Source organism: Parambassis ranga, chromosome 12, assembly GCF_900634625.1.
Source record: "Parambassis ranga chromosome 12, fParRan2.1, whole genome shotgun sequence".
Classification (NCBI taxonomy): domain Eukaryota; kingdom Metazoa; phylum Chordata; class Actinopteri; family Ambassidae; genus Parambassis; species Parambassis ranga.
In genome coordinates, this window is record NC_041032.1 from 10,638,642 (window position 1) to 10,654,562 (window position 15,921).

Genomic DNA, 15,921 nt, shown 5'->3' on the forward strand with positions numbered 1-15,921 from the left:
GCTCTCTGGACAGAGTTAATTTTCAAACTATATTTATCCTTTTTACACACAAAAAGGTTAAGTGTAGGTTTCTGAGGGAATCACCCACATAATTATACAGACGTGTGAATCAATAAGGGTCTGTGAAGGTGTGCCAGTTGTGAGAGGAATGACCTTTTATAGGTCAGGGTGCACTTGTCAGCATTCGTGTGTGAAAAAAAAAAAAAAAAGCCCAGAAAGAAACAAGAGGAAAATAGTAAAAAGCAGTCAGCGCTGCAGTGAATTTCCAATTGTACATTGACAGGTGGCTTCCACATTAGTGTCATACCATATATATATATATATATATATTAAGCTGACAGCAACACCAGTCCCCACATGGCTCAGCAACTGGTAATCACATTAAGGCACAGCTGTATTCAGCAGTCAGGCGTTCTGACACCACCAAGCGAAATATTTTCAACTCATACTCAATATGAACTGGCATCTACATTCAAACAAATGTGCAAGTATGCAAATGTGCCATTTATAATGCACAAGACAGCATCCAAGAGGGTGCAGGAGTACATTTGCAAGGGAAAAAATGTATGGGAGTGGATTTAAACACAAGTGTGTACTACATTCATTTAAATACTACCATGGATTATGCATATTGTGCACTATTATATAGATCCTTAAGAAGTAGGGGCTTTGTTCTAGTGAAAGTGGAAGCAAGCAGGAACACAACCACACTCTGCAGGGGTCAGGATCAGGAAGGAAGGCTTGAGGCATTCCACCCAGCCACGCTGCACCACGCAAAGCTTCAGCACTGTAAATCAGGAAATCAGAGAGATAGGAAGGAACCTGGGACGTAGCATCTGTGATTTATTTCCTGCTTTGTGTCAGTACCAGACTATTTTTTTTAAGCAGACATTGCATGCTGGTGCAGAATGCCCACAGATCTGCTCTGGTGGTCTGGCTCATATTGTCTGTCTCTGTTTACTTGTCCAAAATATTCCCAATCAATACTGTTTTACTCTGCTGCAGGATTATATTTTTAAGAGCTCTGCACACACACCGGCCTACACACAAACAAGCAGAGCATGCTGAAAAGTTATTACAGAGGGCATCACCGTATAAGTGCCGCTGACACATTTTACGACCTAAATTTATGAGTTGCTACCTGTTAAAAGGAAGAGGAAGGACTTGAAGAGATGGGAGGCTTAACAAGGCACCACTTGCTCCTGTTCTCAAGTGGCTTTAGTGTTTGTGCACTTTTTTTCTTTTTTATGGTATCTCACCTGCATTAAGAGTATACAATTTGGAGCTAATAAGCCAACAGTGATGCGTAAGGACACTCCTCTGGGACTGTAGATATGTGATTGCTGAAAAGGTGTGAAAGGCTGTTTCAGTTGCTGGCATTTGTATGCTGTGCCTGTTATTAGCCATGAGAGTCAGATACTGTGACCATCAAAAGAAGAGCTAGGACTGATTTCCCGTCTGCTGGAATCTATGTTTGGGTCTAAAGACCATGAGGCGCATATAAACATCATCCAACCCACATCCTGAAGACACATTTGCCATACTTTTACTGCATGAATGCAAAAGCAGACTTGACATGGTAAATATGCCATTACATGTCTGCTCTTTTGACCTTTACTAGCTGAAGTAAACCATACAGAAAATCCTCAGTCTGAGCACAGTGAGTGTTTGAAATCTTAGAAATGCTCTTAGAAAAGTCGATGCAAATTGAAAAAAATGGCCCTCATCCTCAGACTCCTCCATTACTTTTCCCTCTATTTTAAAAAGTGGAAAAGATAAAGAAACTCAATTTAGGTCAGTCTCGCAATTTCTGCCTCACAGGTTGTTAAAAGGTCAGCATAGCATGTAGCTCTGGAAATAAGTAAGCTATGATGAGGCCTGATGAAACGCAATATTAATAGCAACACTCATACACACACACAAAAGGCAACTAGTACAGAAAGGCTGCATATCAGACTGGAGTATAAACCTATGGTATTTATTGGTCTTTTTTATATTCACGCAAGGTTTATTCTCTGCCTATGAATTTTTCCCATGTCCATTTTGCAACAATAAAAGTAACAAAAACAAAAAAAATCTCACAACAATACAGTATCAATGGGCTGAATAAGGAAAACGATCACATCCCAAAACCACCTGCATCCTGAATATTGATGCTACTGCTGTAGGCAACATCAAAGAGTACCCCCAGACTGTTGGAGTCGAACCATCAATGAATGCAGTCAGGCCTGAGAGAAAGTACCAACACAACACAGTCAGAGGTGGACTATGAAGAATTCAATGCATCCTAAAAACAGTTGGTTGATAATTTTATGGCTACTATGGTGACAAGTCCCAAACTTCAAGCTCATACTTTTTCCTGGTAATGACAAGCTACAAGAAAAATTCTTATAATAATAATTGAGATTCCTGGTAGCAAATGTGGCTACTTAAACCTCAACTGCCTTTAACTGCAGACAGACCTTAACAGAATAACAAGCAGTCAATTAAAGTCTGGAGTGTTGCTACCAAAAATACACAATATAACTTCAGTTTAGAAGCACTCAATCCAACTTGATCACAGTGACCTGGTCTCACCACCTGCTCAAGGGTACCACCAGTTTTGTTTTTGGCAGTTCTGCATCAGCTTTAATTTTATATTTTCGCACTGGAAGTGTCTCAGCTCAACCAACAGAAATCAGAACTTCACCAGTGCCTGTTTATAGAGATCAGCTTAGGTACACAGTCTGACTTTACACAGGCATCAACTGCACAACAGCAAAACTGTAGCACTGTGATCATTTAAATGACTTCAAATGAGACAGTCTTCCTCCCTCCTTTCCTTCGTCTTTCTAATTACCAACAGAAAGATAAATAGAATTTTAAGTCAACAATTACAAATATTTATATTTGCAAATGAATTTTAATGCCTCATAATCTGGTCCAGCAAAAACTACAACACACACTAGATTGGCAGAGCATCATCTCTGGTAGCTGTGTTCCTGCTATGAACATTACGGCAAAGTTTTGGTGAGCAGGCACATGATAAAGGGAGATGAAGGCCCTGTGCACATAAATTAGCAGGGTTTAATAAATTGTTAAAGAAGCCTTGGTTTGGTGAACTGTATAAAAATGTGAAAAATCACATGTATATCACATGAAGCATGTAGGTAGTGCACAGTGGTTTTGGTTGGAGGGCTGGGAGGCCATGTGAGGTATTAATCTTTATGATCAGTCAGTGTGGGATGGCTGTAGCTCAGGTGGTAGAACACTTCTCCACTTACCATGAGGTTGGCAGTTTCAATTGCCCCCTTACACTTAATACTTACACACAGCCCCATGTTGCCCCCTCTGCATCTGGTGCACCATAGGTATGTGCACAAAAGGGTTAATCTGAGACCTTTTAGAAGGTAGGAAATGTGCTATAAATGCTATAAACTGATTATATGTATAGACTATTAAATTACCAAAGGTAACATTTCCATAACTTTAAATTAGGGTAGGAGCCTATACAAAGTCACTCTGCTGCTAAAAAAATTAAAAGGTCCTCAAAGCACTTGTAAGCAACTCAGGGTTAAGTGCCTAGGGACACTTTGGCATGCAGCCATGGCGGGGAATTGAACCACCAACCTTATGCTTAGTGGACAACCATTTTTAAATAATCTACCTAAACAGACAATAACTAAATGAGCAGCCATAGCTTGAATGGGGGAATAATTGGAGGTAATGTGACAGATAATTGTGTAATATCTCTGTCTCTCTGTCTGTATTTTGTCTCTCACACACACACAGAACACACACACTGTCCAGACTTGGCAGTAGATCAGCTGTATGGCCTGTTGTAGAGGAGCCCTAGGGCTGCAGACCCACAGCTGTAATCACTGTGTTTTGTCTGCAGCGAAGATTGAAGACTGCTGGAAGTGGAGCTGAGCACAGAATGAACTCAAGAACCATGGAACACAAATTCTCTCACATACACACACACTAATACACACACACGCATTCCTACACACGCACAAAGACAGCGCAGAGCTACTTTCATGTGCTACTTCAAAGCATCAATTAAACAGGAGAAAACCTAGATAATAACCATAAGGTTATCCTCTTCGTAATGAGCCTAAGTATTCGTTGTGACACATCAAAACACAACTGCCGCTTCTAGCCAGCACATGGAAATGCATTAACACCACACCAGGGAATAGGAAGCACAACAGTGCATGCAAATGAGATGGTAAGGACAAACCTTAATATTTGACTACACCACAATATATTGCAACTTCAAAATGTCCACAGCAGAACAATGAGGGTTACATATGGCATGGGTAATTTTGCAAACACTGCTATTACCCTGAAGGGCTAAAAGTAATGCAGACAGACCATCATCGACGTTTGCATCTTAAGTATTGAAATTTTTCATACAAACTCCAGGTTTATCTGGCGTGAAGAAGAATGACACACAAAAAAAGCCATTCAATACCCACCAGACCTCCTTTGGAGTCACCCAACAGCAGCTCACAGCACCTCCATTCCACATCATTAGATCTAGTGTTCATAAGGCATATCCATGGGGGTTGTAGAAGTACAAAAGAAAGGGCTTGTGTCGGCATCTCATTGCAGTGGTGAACGCCACATAAAACGAAACATGAAAAGCAGCCTTTCCCTTAACTGTCTATGGCATAGTGAGAGTTGATGACACATAACATTTGACAGCAAAACGCACACAACTTCTCTCAGGAAGGAAACAGATCGTTGATTGGGCAGTTCGATAGGCTGAAGCAGCCATATTATCTGACAAAACTGCTATCCAGTTTAGATAGACAGACTTAAATCTGTCCCTGTCTCACCCATTTGCTCTTAACTGATTATCATACCATCTATCATATTGTCTACAGGCACACTGGAATGTGCAGCATTTTACTCTATTTTTCCTTATCTGTAATTTACAGAGCGAGCAGAGCCAAGCAGATAGTAGTGACTGTATAACCAGAAAAAACTAGAGTATGCTTGAACCAACGTTTTCTGAGTCCAGGTATAAGATGGCACAAAAAGAAAGTAGGGCAATATATGCTGACAGGGAAGTATGGATTGCAGCCACAAAGCAGAATTTCAATATGCAGGTTTGTGGACACAAGGAGAAGAGCAGATGAACAGCTGCAGGGTTTAGCTGAGCACACACAACTGCTGCTGCATTTTTCCAGTTGAGTACATATTCAGTTACAGTTATTGTATTATAAACTGTGTATTACATCAAACACACTGATGAGTAAACTATGATCACAAATGTGGTATGTTTCTATTTACTGCTGCCAGTCCTGTGCAGATTTTGGGGAAGGGTTGTGATTAGTCATCAGTGGTATGAGTTCTCCTCCATTTCTTCAGCTTCAAAGGAAAAAAAAAGTACATAATCATAACATTGTTATGCTGAATACGGATACCTCACACCTCATATTTTTATTTTCCTGTGCTGTTTTTCCTCCCACTCAGACATAGAAGACAATGGATTTCCTCTATTCTAGTCAGCTACCTGTGTTTCTAGTATTGGTGTGTTAACTTCTTGATCCTTGTGTCACACATCATCAGCTTGATACACAAAACTCACTATATTGAGCATGCTAGTTGTTAAGAGAGGCACAAAAGACATAGCGCTCGGGCCTCCAAAGGTATCTTGAGGATAGAATAATCCTGGTCCAGCAGATTTAAAAGAAAAAAAACAGGAAAACAGTGCATGTTTCATTTTAACTGCATGAGAAGTATTCTGTTTTTTAAAGACTCACCTCTTAACCCTCTCCAGGTAGGACTTATTTTCACTCTTAGTTTTACTTTTTCTAATTTGTTTTGGAAAATAGGCAAAGCATCACCTATATTTCATGCTGGATAACAATCAAATTTGGAAGCGTCGCATCCCGTTTGTGTGTGACAACCACTTCTTGTCAGATCACATAAACAACACAGATGATGTCCCGTGCACTGCATTCTGTGTGACTCGATCTAAAGGAGAGGCAGCAGAACTAAATCTCACAGAGCAGATGACAGATATAAGAATCCATCCATCCATCCGTCTTCAAACCGCTTATCCGGAGCCGGGTTGCATGAGGCAGCAGTCTAAGCAGAGACACCCAGACTTCCCTCAAAAACAAGTGTGAACTTTCTGTACCAACATTTTATCAAAAATGTAAGAGTGAAGAGCGAAAGGTAAGAACATGTGTGCCTTGTGCATATTAATTAAGATCATTTGAAATGTTTTCTTTGGCACAGTCTCCTCTCCTCACACTGCATTATTTTCCTTTATGCAGCACTAACCTCTGGGGTCTGACCAATTAACTTTGGCTCTCTAATCTCTCTCCAGGTAACACAGTTTATTCTTCACATTCTCCTATTATCATTTTTTCAACACTTTTACACTCAGGGCCCATTTTTCGGAAACTAGGCCCACAAAGAAGACTTTTTGACTACTATGACCTCAGAGAGGACATGTGGCATCCTTTGTTACCTTTGGTTGTTACACACTCAGATCCTCAACAGCACAAAATACAAGAAGCATAAACATAAGTGTAAAGAATAATACTGTCTGCGACATGCAAAACATCTTAACGTCAAGATATTCTAACAAAGGTGGTTAAACTCATCAGGGATAATGTGACTTTTTAATATCTCTCTGGTCATAACAGTATGACCGGTGACACAAGCTTCTTTTTTACAACATGTCTGATTAAAACTACTAGGAGTGTTCCTAGTAATGAGCTGTATTTATTGCTGCTGTCGCCAGTGTCACATCTCAAAAATTGCACCGAGCATAATTTGCACACTCTATTCCCATATGATACTTAATAAAACAGGATGCCAAACAGAGAAAGTAATTATGAAAACAAACATCAACACTAAATTGCAAAGGTGACAGGACTGTATCCTGAGGGTGCCGACTCAAACACGCCAGGCGTAGATTTTAAATTCAAGTGATTCTTAAAGTTTTAAAGTTATTTTAATTGCAACCCTGTGCTGTAGGTTAGAGAAAGGGGCCATGCACTGTACATAAAATATGCAAGCCTGAGCAATGAATATGTAAATGGACTCATGCTCGTTCACAAATCATCAGTCTGACTATGACAGCTTTCTCTTTCTGCACCATTCCTTCATTTGCTTCAACTGCCACCACATCTGGTGTCTACACCAAGTTTATGATATGAAACAGAAACTATACATATTAATACATTTTACAGATAACAAATGGCATGTGTGACATAATATAGCAAGTCATGAATAGATGAAGGAAACTACGTTGTAAATACTAACTGTAGAATGAACTGTGTGAAATATTGTCTTTAAAGTGTGTGTATATATATATATATATATATATATATATATATATATATATATATAGGTTAAGAGGAGTGAACATGAAAATCACCCACAGATGTGATTTAATATTACAATATGTGCCACACTGTAATGAATGTAGTAAAAGCCATGGGAACATTATTCTTTGAGTTAAATTAGGCATTACTGTAAAGTATATGTAAATTTGGTATTTCGCAGGGCCTCTCCTGTTCTGGTGCTTGACTTCCTGCCAAGATCTGGGTGCGACAGAGTGCCGAACTTGGCGTATATATTTTTAGCGGAGCAGAGCAGAGGGCCGGTGCTGATGCTTCTGAAATGGGCCGTGGTGCATCTGCTGGAACTTCACATATTGACAGAGCTGTAACGATCAACAGCAGATGGCCCAGTGCCGTTCACTTAGAACTTGGAATGCTCGGAACTGACGTGTTATTCAATTACCCTGTCCCAATTGCCCCTCCGCCCCCGCCAATGCTCTACACCCTCTAAGGGGGGGCACGCTCCCCAAGTTTGGAAACCTCCTACAGTTTCATTTATGCAAACTGTAACTGTAAATGTACTTTGGCCCCTGTGGACAAATGTAGCTACACATCCTACTGGGTTACAGATGAGATATTATCTGTAAAACAAATGTACTGTGCATTGTTTCTCTTAAAATATGTGATACATCATAATCCAAGATGTCAGCACACTTTGCCCATGCAGCATGCATAATACAATTGAAAAGCATATGCGGGCTAATATAAAAAATTTTGCTTACAAAGTCTAACAGTCTGCCAACCTTTTTTTTTATTACCTCAGGGTAACAGCAGTGTTTGTGAACCTTTTTTTTTTTTTGTCCTACCTCTGGTGTGACTCGGGACCCTCCGGCGGCCCGTCGATGAACTGTGCATGACATGTTGGTAGTGAGACATGTCTGTTGGAGTGTTGGGGACGCGGAAACTGTCCTGGAACCTCTGCATCAAATCCTCTACTGACTCTGCATTTGGGTCAATGGCTAAGAAAAAAAGAAACACAAAGTCAAAATGGCAGGCATGTCACAAAGCCTCAGACTGACAGACATCAGAGATATTATAAAAAATACATACACACACATACAAATAGACATGTTAAAAATAGCTTGTTTTAATATTTGTTTTCAGGGAGGATAAGAGATTAAAATATGTTATGCATCATGAGCCACTAGGCTGTCCCATTTAGACACTGTACCAAAAAAAGTCTTATTTCTTCTATTCTATTTTTTTTCTGCCCTTTAAACGATTCCATCAATTCAATATTGCCTCATCTCTACAGGGATCCTGCCAACGCTTCCCCTGATGGCTCAGTCTCACTCTTCCTGATGAATGACTCCAAAACAACTGGCTGTGGGGAAAGAAGGGAGAGCAGAGAGAGATAGGGGCTTTGCTTCCCTTTTCGATGCAGACAGAATGTTACAAAAAAAGGGAAAAAAAAGGATGGGGAATTTTCTATGACCTGTCTAGATATGTCCTGGTTCATTTATGCAAGGAAAAAAAAGACTAATTATCAGGGAAGAATGCACTATCATTATTGTATCTGACTCTCACAAAGAGGTTGAAATGCAGATATATGAAAAAAAGATGTCCCTAGTTTGTGTGAATACACATTACCCCGTTTGATATGCTTTAGATATGCAATCTATGTGTGAAGGCTTTGTTGTGTATGCAGTGGCAGCAGTGAAAGCACCGGGTTGGACAGCTATGGCTCACATAGAAAACTAGAGCTGTCCCTAAACTTAGAGCAGTATAGACATTCCCCAAATGACCGGGCCCATTCATCACCCCAAACACCAGTACCCCCACCTATCATCATCATCTTTTGATCTGTCAGTCTGGCTCTGAGGTGTATTCTACCCATGAATAATGGTGATGTGTTGCTCCCAGTGGATGCTGATCATGCATGCCAATGAGCATGCAAGAGCAGAGAGAAGAGGGAGATGAAGAGAGTAAAAGTGGCAGAATCATTCATGTTGTTTTTTGATATTATAAATGGAGACTCTAACAGTTGCATTTTTCAGAACAGATATATTATCATTTTTACATATTTGCTTACACTCATTTCTTTTTTTTTTAAATTCGGCTCAATCTGCCGTGTCACAGGGACATGCTGTCAGTGGGCAGAGATGAGCTCATCTCTGGGACATATGTTGACTTACGCGCTCCACAAAGAGAGCTTTATGTGGATCTTGCATGTACCTGGTTCAAAAGGGACAAATCTTGATTGTGTTTCTAGAAACCAGACAAAACCATCTGGCTTTGAGGCATCAAACAGACTGCAGACCATTACTTCATTAATTACCATGCACTGGATATATGGATGAGCCCTCTGTTATGTCACTTTTAAGTGCAGCTTTTGCAGCAATAATTACAGGTAGGGTATGAGATTTTGAACTCAGTGAGTCAGCCAGATTTTTAAAGTAAACACACACCCCTTTCTCTCGAGTTCACCCCGAAGCCACGCCTCCCAACCAGTCTGTGACTTCGGCCATCATGCACGTACCTCTCTGATGTGCGAAGAGAGCAGCCAACCAGCCAACTCTACGCGCACGGGTGCCTCGCAGGATTGGCTGATGTTTAGCGTTTTATAGCTTCCACAGATGATTAACATTCTTCGCTAAAGCGAAACTGACAAACTAATTACTGCAACTTAAGAGTAAGTGTTGAGAGCACAACCAGATTGCAAGTAAACACCAGCAGAGACGAGACATATAGGCACACAACACACCCTCTTATCTGTATGGTTAGGGTAATAGCTAGATTTCTCCATTCACACAGCGCCATAACCCAATCAACCAACCTAGTTTATGGATAACATAATGACTATCATGTGTCCAATTAAATTTCCTGTTACAACTCGTGCTAATACCACTGGAAATCAAGCTGCGGCCTAAACTGTTTCCTAGCAACACAATTCTAGGGTCAATGTCTTTTTTTTTAAACAGGAATAATAACCTCTAGATCTCTCCCTTCAATAATTCAAATTACTATACATGTTAAATTACTTGTGGGTGCATAATTGCTGCTGCTCACATCAATAGCTGTGAGGTATTAACCACTCACCGTCGTCATCCTTCATTCATATGTGGTTCAATTTAAGATATTGTTGCTTCTTGCCTCCTGCCTCCTGCTGCTAAAGCTATGATCAACACAAACACCAAAAAAAACTGAATTTGTTCTGCCACTATGCCTCCACCGCAATGAGCACCAATGCAGTGCATTCTTTTGAACAGCGCCAACATGCTAAAATGTATTTCCCATTACCAGTACAAAACAGGATAACAAAAATTTTTTTGTCTGAAATGACACTTTTTTCAGGCTCCAAACTGGCTTTGATGTTGAAGCAGGTAATGTACTATAACTGTTGCTTCCAGCAATTCTGATGTAAACTGAAGTCCATGTGCTGCACTCATACCCCTCAGTGCGAGCTGGCTGTGCTGTGATAGTGTGTTTTTTATTTTCTCCTCCTAGAGAAGCTGTTGTAAACACGACTAAAAAAGATAAAAAAAAAAGAAAAATGCATCTTCTGGCACTGGTCAGCAAAGGATTTTCTAATCTGACTTCTTAAAACCAAAATTAATCCACAGTAGGAACCAACACGAGTTCCTACAAAATACTGTGTTGTGCAGGATTCATCACAACATTGTGATGAATATAAAAAAGTATTCTTACATTTGAGGTCAGGAAAAGTTTATACTGCAGAAAAAGAACCTTTTTTACCTGCAAATCAATTCATCATGAATATCATTGGAAAACATTTTGAAGGCTATTATAGAGCAACAGAATGTGCTCAAAGTTGCTTTAGTTTTTCTTCACTGTGTAAGTGAATCTATTCAGGTTTCCCCTTTTATGTGCATGTTCACCTGTACTGTCAGCACACCGGGTTAGTAAAGCACTGATTGAAAGTAAACAATATATCAATGACAGGATAGGTCACTTGGCAATGATTTTACAAAACAACATACATGGCTGTTTTGTTCACAAGATTGACAAACATGAGAGGTGGATGTTACTGTCACCCTTTCTTCTTTGGGATAAAAGCACAAAGGTCGCCCTCTCTGAGGTCTCACGCTGGCACCAGTAGGAGTTTGTCAACTAGATGTCTGCGTCAGTGACCCAAGGACAAGGGCTTTCCACTTGAGGACGGAAAACATCTTTAAAGAGACATAAAATGTAAATGAGCAGCCTAGTTTTTATCCAAATGTGAGGTCAGTCTTTAAACAACTCTTTTTTGGGAACATGGTGGTAATAAAGGCAGAAAAAAATAATGTAAAACTTAAACTTAAAACTGCGACGCTGTCCACAGAAACAACAGTCAGGTGAGGTCAGTCTGCGTAACTATCAAGCTAGCTTCTATGCGAGTTGCTTGTGTGTGTATCTCGTTTTTTTGATGTGATACTTTAAAATGCACATAAAAACAGCATTATTTAGAGATAATTATTTAGGTTAGATGTTGTGTGTATTTCTCCACATGGCCACAGGAGGGCGCATAGCTACGTAAACATGCCTGCTTTAACATTCTTTTAAAATCTGACGGCTAGGGACTGTTGTGTGCTAGTATATATATAATAACTTACAAACAGTACACTGTAACTTACTCATAAACTGTACACCTAACCGCATGACCTAGAAAACAGATAACCAGTATTTCAATGTGGGGAAAAAGGTCACACCCTGCCTACCAGAATGTTTAAGTGAGTTCCAGTCCCTGTGGGCGTTCATGCTAGCACTAGACTAATTCAGGTGCAAACAAACAAGAAAAGCAGGGCAGCTGGCACTTAAGCTTTGAACTGCTGAGACTGAGGAGACTCTGTGACAGTGCGTTTGAGGTTAACTGCTTGCATACATATTTCATGGCCACTAAGAATTCTTTATCTGCCTTTCTTTGTCCCATTTTCAGGAAACAGCAGGTGCTCGGCCAAACAGAAGAGTTTCCTTGAAACCAATAAATTGTCTCTAAAGGTTTCATAACTTTTTTTTTACCTCAATAAACCCATCTTACATTTTAACTAACTCAATAAGAAAGCACCAAAATGCAAAGAAACACTAAAATATAGGTGCTTTCACTGGTCAGAGTAAGACTCTAAGACAATGTGTAGATTCCTGTAGTATGGTTTCTGACTGCTGTTACTCCCCATTTCTCACTTCTGTCTGCTGCAGCTACCAAGATATTATATTCTGACATTTGTTTTTCCCCAGACCCCGAGTCCACGGGCTTCTCATTTTGAGTTCAATGTCAGCTAAAGCTCTGGTGCCTTTATTTTCTTCTTTTCATCTCCCTTATCTGCAGTTACTCCCTTATCAGTGCTGAGTGTGTGTTAACAGTGTCTCATAAGCAGGGGATGTCAACAGCAGGCTGCCTCAGTCAACTTATTCCTGGTGGTCTCATGGTGCCCACTACAAGAAGATAACTCTGGTCAATTTTCTGTTTTTTTTCCAGTGGCACTATTGTGCTTGTGTATATGTTTAAGCAGTGAAATTATATATATGAGAAAAGCAGTAATAATGGATTTAAAGGGGCAAAAAACTCCCAGCTACTTGACTTGGAAGGGACAGGACTGTTCACTCATACCGTCAGCTGCTAATATCAGCCTTATGATCAATGTGAATCTTATGCGTATGTAAACACAGAGGGCCAGCACTACAGTGCAGTAGTTGAAGGTTCTCCCTGCTCCTGCATGGGTTTTCTGTGGGTGCCCGGGTAACATTCCAAAGATGTGGGGTTAATTGGGGTCATAGTTGTGAGTCCTACTGTGAATGATTGGGTCTCTGTGTGGCGAGGGACTTGTTCAGGGTGTAACTCGCCTCTCACCCACCGACAGCTGGGAGAGGCTGCAGCACGTCCCCCCAGCCCTGTGCTGAATAAAGTGGGTTTCACAGAATAGATGGAAGGACGTTTGAACAGGTCATAATCCACTTGTTACTTCCTGCTTATGGAATATTTGGCGTTTGGTAATCCTTTTCACAGATGTTTAAAAAGCAACTTGACCATTACATCTTCATACAATTTCAATCCATTAAACTTAAATCTCAATCTCAAATGACACAATTACTGTACATACTATTCAAATGTCCACACCTTAATGGTAAGACCATGGAACAGTGAAAATTTAAAAAGGACTCTGCTAAATGCAATCTTCCCGCCTCTCTTTCCTCTCGCCTCTGTTTTCTGCAACACTCATTTTCCAGTTTCCCCTGGGATCTCATTGGTGAGCAATGCAGTCATGTGGATCCAGAGAGGTAAAATATGTTTCCATTTGCTTTTTGATGGACATGTACTCAGTGCTCTTATTAAGGGTCCACTAAGGTGACAGGGAGGCCTCACTAGTCAGGCAAAATAAGGTGAGCATTAACAAGCTATTCACTGCCAGAATAATGCTTTTCACCTGGGAGTATATTATTATAGTATACATACACAAAGTACCAATTAAAAAAAAAGCCATCAAGAGGGATTTTAAGGACTTGATTAAGAACCAGAACTTATAATAATAATATAAATACTATAAATGTTGCATTTAAAGGTACAAAAGCATAATTATTTGGTAAATATCTGCAGGGTTTATGATACTTGCAAAAAAAAAATAAAATAATAATTAGCACTACCTAAAATTACGATATCTCTCTAATATGGCCAAAGATGCAAACGTTTTGTTTTGTAGTTTGGTTTTGTGGAAATATAAAAAAAAGAAGGAAAAAATTAGGTGTCATTGTGAATTAAGGTGCCCGTTTTACCATAACATTACAATTATTTTCACAGTAGATTACCTACTAGTAGAAGACTACAACATATATACATATACATACTGTGTTTCTGCAGCAGGATTCACTGATAAAACACTAATGTGCAGAATCAGTTTCTAAAAATGCATTGCTCGGAATCATGACAAAATCTGTTACAATGATACCTTTATCTGATGCCTGTACCTTAACAGAAAATGATACCCAGCACTGGGAAGGGCAACAGAAGTCCTGTCAGCAAAAAAAAACACACACACTGAAGGTCTAGCTACTCCAAAAAAGGCAAAAAGAACAAGACTAGGCCAGCTTCCACTAAAGCGCTGATCCAGCCTATGGGAATTACTGTCTGTCAGAATGTGAAACATTTGACCATGACTCTCTGCCTATAAACAGTGCTTGACCCTCATTTCTCTTAGGCTCAAGAAGATATTTCTACTCAACTTAAAGTCAGTGAAACACAAGGCAGCATTGTCAGGCTCTTCATCCATGCCCCCATGCCCTGCGGCAGGTGGTAGTACAGCTTGGAAGATGGATTACAGTGCTCTGAATCTTCACTGGTACAGTACAGGTATGGTGCTGTCGCAGTAGTTCCTGTGAAATCCATTCAGGCTAACCTGCCAAACTATTGAGGAGCCTACAGATGCTGCCCTGATATGACCTTAAGAGACATGGAAATAGGGTTGGGCGATATTGGCAAAAGAAATAATCACGATTAAATGTGGCATTTAGCTGATAACGATTAATTTGACGATTAATCGATGACAATTGCACTTACATATTTTTGACTCTAAATTGGCACAGTGTTCTAGCATGATACCAACAAATCATCAGTCAAGTTAACTACTTGATTCTAACAGGTTAAGCTGGTAAATAGTGATTAGACACCAACCAGCCATGTTTGAAATATGTATTGATAACAGATGCACAATGCACAAACTGCTTCAAAATAATAATGAAGCAAAAATTTAAAGTAACTTTGTCCTTCAAATGTTCTTATCTTAAGGTCACAGAGGGGTGCATATCAACATTAAAATTAAACAGGACCAATAAGTTCAGAAAAGTCACATCAGTGATTATTTAAGTAAAAAATGTGTCTGTGCAAATTAACCTGTGACTGGAATATGTCCCACGTAGAACAGCAACAGAAAAAACAAACAAACAAACCGGACAATTTCACATTTAAATGTATGTCTGTGCAAATCCACCTGCGTTACGTTCTTCCAGCGCTTAGTTTGGTCGTAAGCAGCACAATGACTATACGTATCGTGGATTCTCGGCTGAGTGGAATTCTTTCCAATATCTGCTGGAAGAGACTTCGCTGTTGTAATGATTTTTCCTATCTTGCTGTGGAGTCCGTAAATAAAGATCAGAGTTTATTCTTTTGATACGAGCAAAAATCTAGTTAATATGGCAACAACCAATGCTCCACGCTTCACCTAATGCATGTTGCGGTACTATACTACAGCTGTAGCCGGCGTTGTGGCCTCGCCGCACTTTCTTCGGCTTTCTTCGTGCTCCAGCTTGCGGTGACAGACGTTGTAGTTGTGCTGCTCCGCATCATTTAACTGAACACCACTGCCTTCCGACATTATTGTTATTGTGGGCTCACATGTGCGCGGGTGACGGTGAAAGTGTGTCGCACACAAAAAGGCGTCATCATGACGAAGCACTGATCGCCGTAATCGATAAGTGGCAAATATTAATCGGTGACAGTTTTTCTGACGATTAATTGCACACGATACGATTTTGCACAAGCCTACATGGAAATTATGGTCTTGTATGCTAGCAGCTAAAGAGGAGAGGGACCGTCCCAGAAAAAAAACGCACTATCCACCATCCATGATATTAGCTCCACGAT

General features: G+C 40.0%; 1 protein-coding gene across 1 annotated transcript in view; it reads right to left on the reverse strand.

The window, feature by feature from the left end:
* Nucleotides 1-15,921, reverse strand: part of astn2 (astrotactin 2) — a 201,545-nt gene that overhangs the window by 118,319 nt on the left and 67,305 nt on the right. Inside the window, exon 4 of the mRNA XM_028418196.1 lies at nt 8,156-8,308. Within this exon, the coding sequence (XP_028273997.1) occupies nt 8,156-8,308 (153 nt within the window). The remainder of the gene's footprint in view (nt 1-8,155; nt 8,309-15,921) is intronic.